Here is a 2,500-nt window from a genome sequence, read left to right on the forward strand (position 1 = left end):
GAAGAGGTTTATTAGCTGTAGCCGCTAGCTCTCGCCTCAGACACACTGCAGGCTAGCGACAGACTGCTAACCACATGTTGATAGATATTTATTTCCTATGATTAAGCCTGTTATGTTTATTACAAAACACAGACGCTCTCACACAAACAAACACACACATATATACACACACACACACACACACACACACACACACACACACACACACAGCCTGCTATAGTGTGTGATGCTGGTGTCCTGCCCTGCAGAGAAGCAGATTCTGAAGCCCAGTGAGGTGTCAGTGTTCCAAGCCCTGGGCGTCAACGGCCGTCTGTTCGTCTGTCCACGAGACCAGCTGGACGCTCTGGTGAGCCCTCAAGACAGACACACACACACACTCATAAACACTCACTGTCAGAAACCACAGCTGAACGTACACACTATCCTGAGGAAATTACATGCTCTGTCAAAGACTGTGAGTAGATAAGATTCTAAATAAAGGAAATGTGTGTGCTGTGTGTCACACTCTGTGTGTGTGTGTGTGTGTGTGTGTGTGTGTGTGTGTGTGTGTGTGTTGCCTAGGCTCCTCTGCCAGAGCAGGAGGGACCGTCTTCTGGCTCCATGTCCAGCTTTGAGCTGATGAGCTCTAAGGACCTGGCCTTCCAGATGACCCTCTATGACTGGGAGCTCTTCAGCTGCGTGCATGAGGTAAAGACTTCTTTACAGGGATCAGACCACTTTACGGGGACCATACTACTTTACAGGGACCATACTACTTTATGGGGACCAGACTACTGTATGGGTAACACACTCCTGTATGGAGACCAGACTCCTTTATGGGTAACGCACTCCTGTATGGAGACCAGACTCCTTTATGGGTAACGCACTCCTGTATGGAGACCAGACTCCTTTATGGGGAACACATTCCTATATGGGGATCGGACTGCTTATCAGGAACCAGACCTCCTCACGGGTATCAGATCAAATATATTGAATATCTCTTGAATCTGTCTTGAATTCCCCCCCCTTTCATCCTGCAGCATGAGTTTGTGTACCACACATTTGGGCGTCAGGCCTACCGGAGGAGCACGGCCAACCTGGACCTCTTCCTGCGGCGCTTCAACCAGCTGCAGTTCTGGGTGGTCACCGAGGTGTGTCTGTGCGGCCAGCTCAGCAAACGCGTTCAGCTGCTCAAGAAGTTTATCAAGATTGCTGCTCAGTGAGTGTCTCAACACACACGCACACACACACACACGCATAAACAATATACAAACATATACAAGCATGTTCAAGGAATGGTCTCATATTGTGTGTGTGTTTGTGTGTGTGTGTGTTTATGTGTGTGTGTCTATCAGCTGCAGGGAGTTCCGGAACCTCAACTCCTTCTTTGCCATCATCATGGGCATGAGCAACCCAGCTGTGAGCCGCCTCACTCAGACCTGGGAGGTGTGTGTTATCCACATCAGACACACACACACACACACACACACACACACACACTCACTCAGACCTGGGAGGTGTGTGTTATCCACATCAGACACACACACACACACACACACACACACACACACACACTCACTCAGACCTGGGAGGTGTGTGTTATCCACATCAGACACACACACAAATACACACACACACACACACACACACACACACTCACTCAGACCTGGGAGGTGTGTGTTATCCACATCAGACACACACACACTCACTCAGACCTGGGAGGTGTGTGTTATCCACATCAGACACACACACACACACACACACACACACACACACACACACACACACACACACACACACACACACACACTCACTCAGACCTGGGAGGTGTGTGTTATCCACATCAGACACACACACAAATACACACACACACACACACACACACACTCACTCAGACCTGGGAGCTGTGTGTTATCCACATCAGACACACACACACACACACACACACACTCAGACCTGGGAGGTGTGTGTTATCCACATCAGACACACACACACACACACACACACACACACACACTCACTCAGACCTGGGAGGTGTGTGTTATCCACATCAGACACACACACAAATACACACACACACACACACACACACACACACACACACACACAGTAGCAGAGTGGTAAATGGGAGAATCAGGAGGATTCCCAGTCAGGCAGTAACATTCTGATTCATGAAGTATATGTTCTTTGCTGCACCCTCTCACTCCCCCCTCCCCACTGCCATGGTAACAACTATGATAACCTGACATGCAGGTTATGAGCTGGGTACAGACCACTGACTAGGAAGGGGCTGCTGGAGCTTGACATTTCCCGGTAATAGTTAGTGTTCAACTCAGCCCCTGCAGAAATGTTCTCTCAAACGCTCTCTTGCCATTTCTCCCTGTTTTTCTCATTGACCTTCACACACACACACACACACACACACACACACACACACACACACACACGTAGGCACACATTTGCTCTCACAAACGTAATCTCTTTACTGTATTTGCAGAAACTACCCAGCAAGTTCAAGAAG

At 49.0% G+C, this 2,500-nt stretch overlaps 1 protein-coding gene across 3 annotated transcripts in view; it reads left to right on the top strand.

Annotated features, from left to right (window-relative positions):
- The window catches only part of LOC121698503 (rap guanine nucleotide exchange factor 4-like), a 46,268-nt gene that overhangs the window by 41,652 nt on the left and 2,116 nt on the right, over nt 1-2,500 (top strand). For all 3 annotated transcript variants that reach the window (XM_042080663.1, XM_042080664.1, XM_042080665.1), the window contains 5 exons: nt 249-346; nt 562-687; nt 1,020-1,198; nt 1,335-1,425; nt 2,477-2,500. The exon at nt 2,477-2,500 is cut by the window's right edge and continues 27 nt beyond it. In XM_042080663.1, coding sequence (XP_041936597.1) covers nt 249-346; nt 562-687; nt 1,020-1,198; nt 1,335-1,425; nt 2,477-2,500 — 518 coding nt within the window. The remainder of the gene's footprint in view (nt 1-248; nt 347-561; nt 688-1,019; nt 1,199-1,334; nt 1,426-2,476) is intronic.

Source organism: Alosa sapidissima, chromosome 23, assembly GCF_018492685.1.
Source record: "Alosa sapidissima isolate fAloSap1 chromosome 23, fAloSap1.pri, whole genome shotgun sequence".
Taxonomy (NCBI): domain Eukaryota; kingdom Metazoa; phylum Chordata; class Actinopteri; order Clupeiformes; family Clupeidae; genus Alosa; species Alosa sapidissima.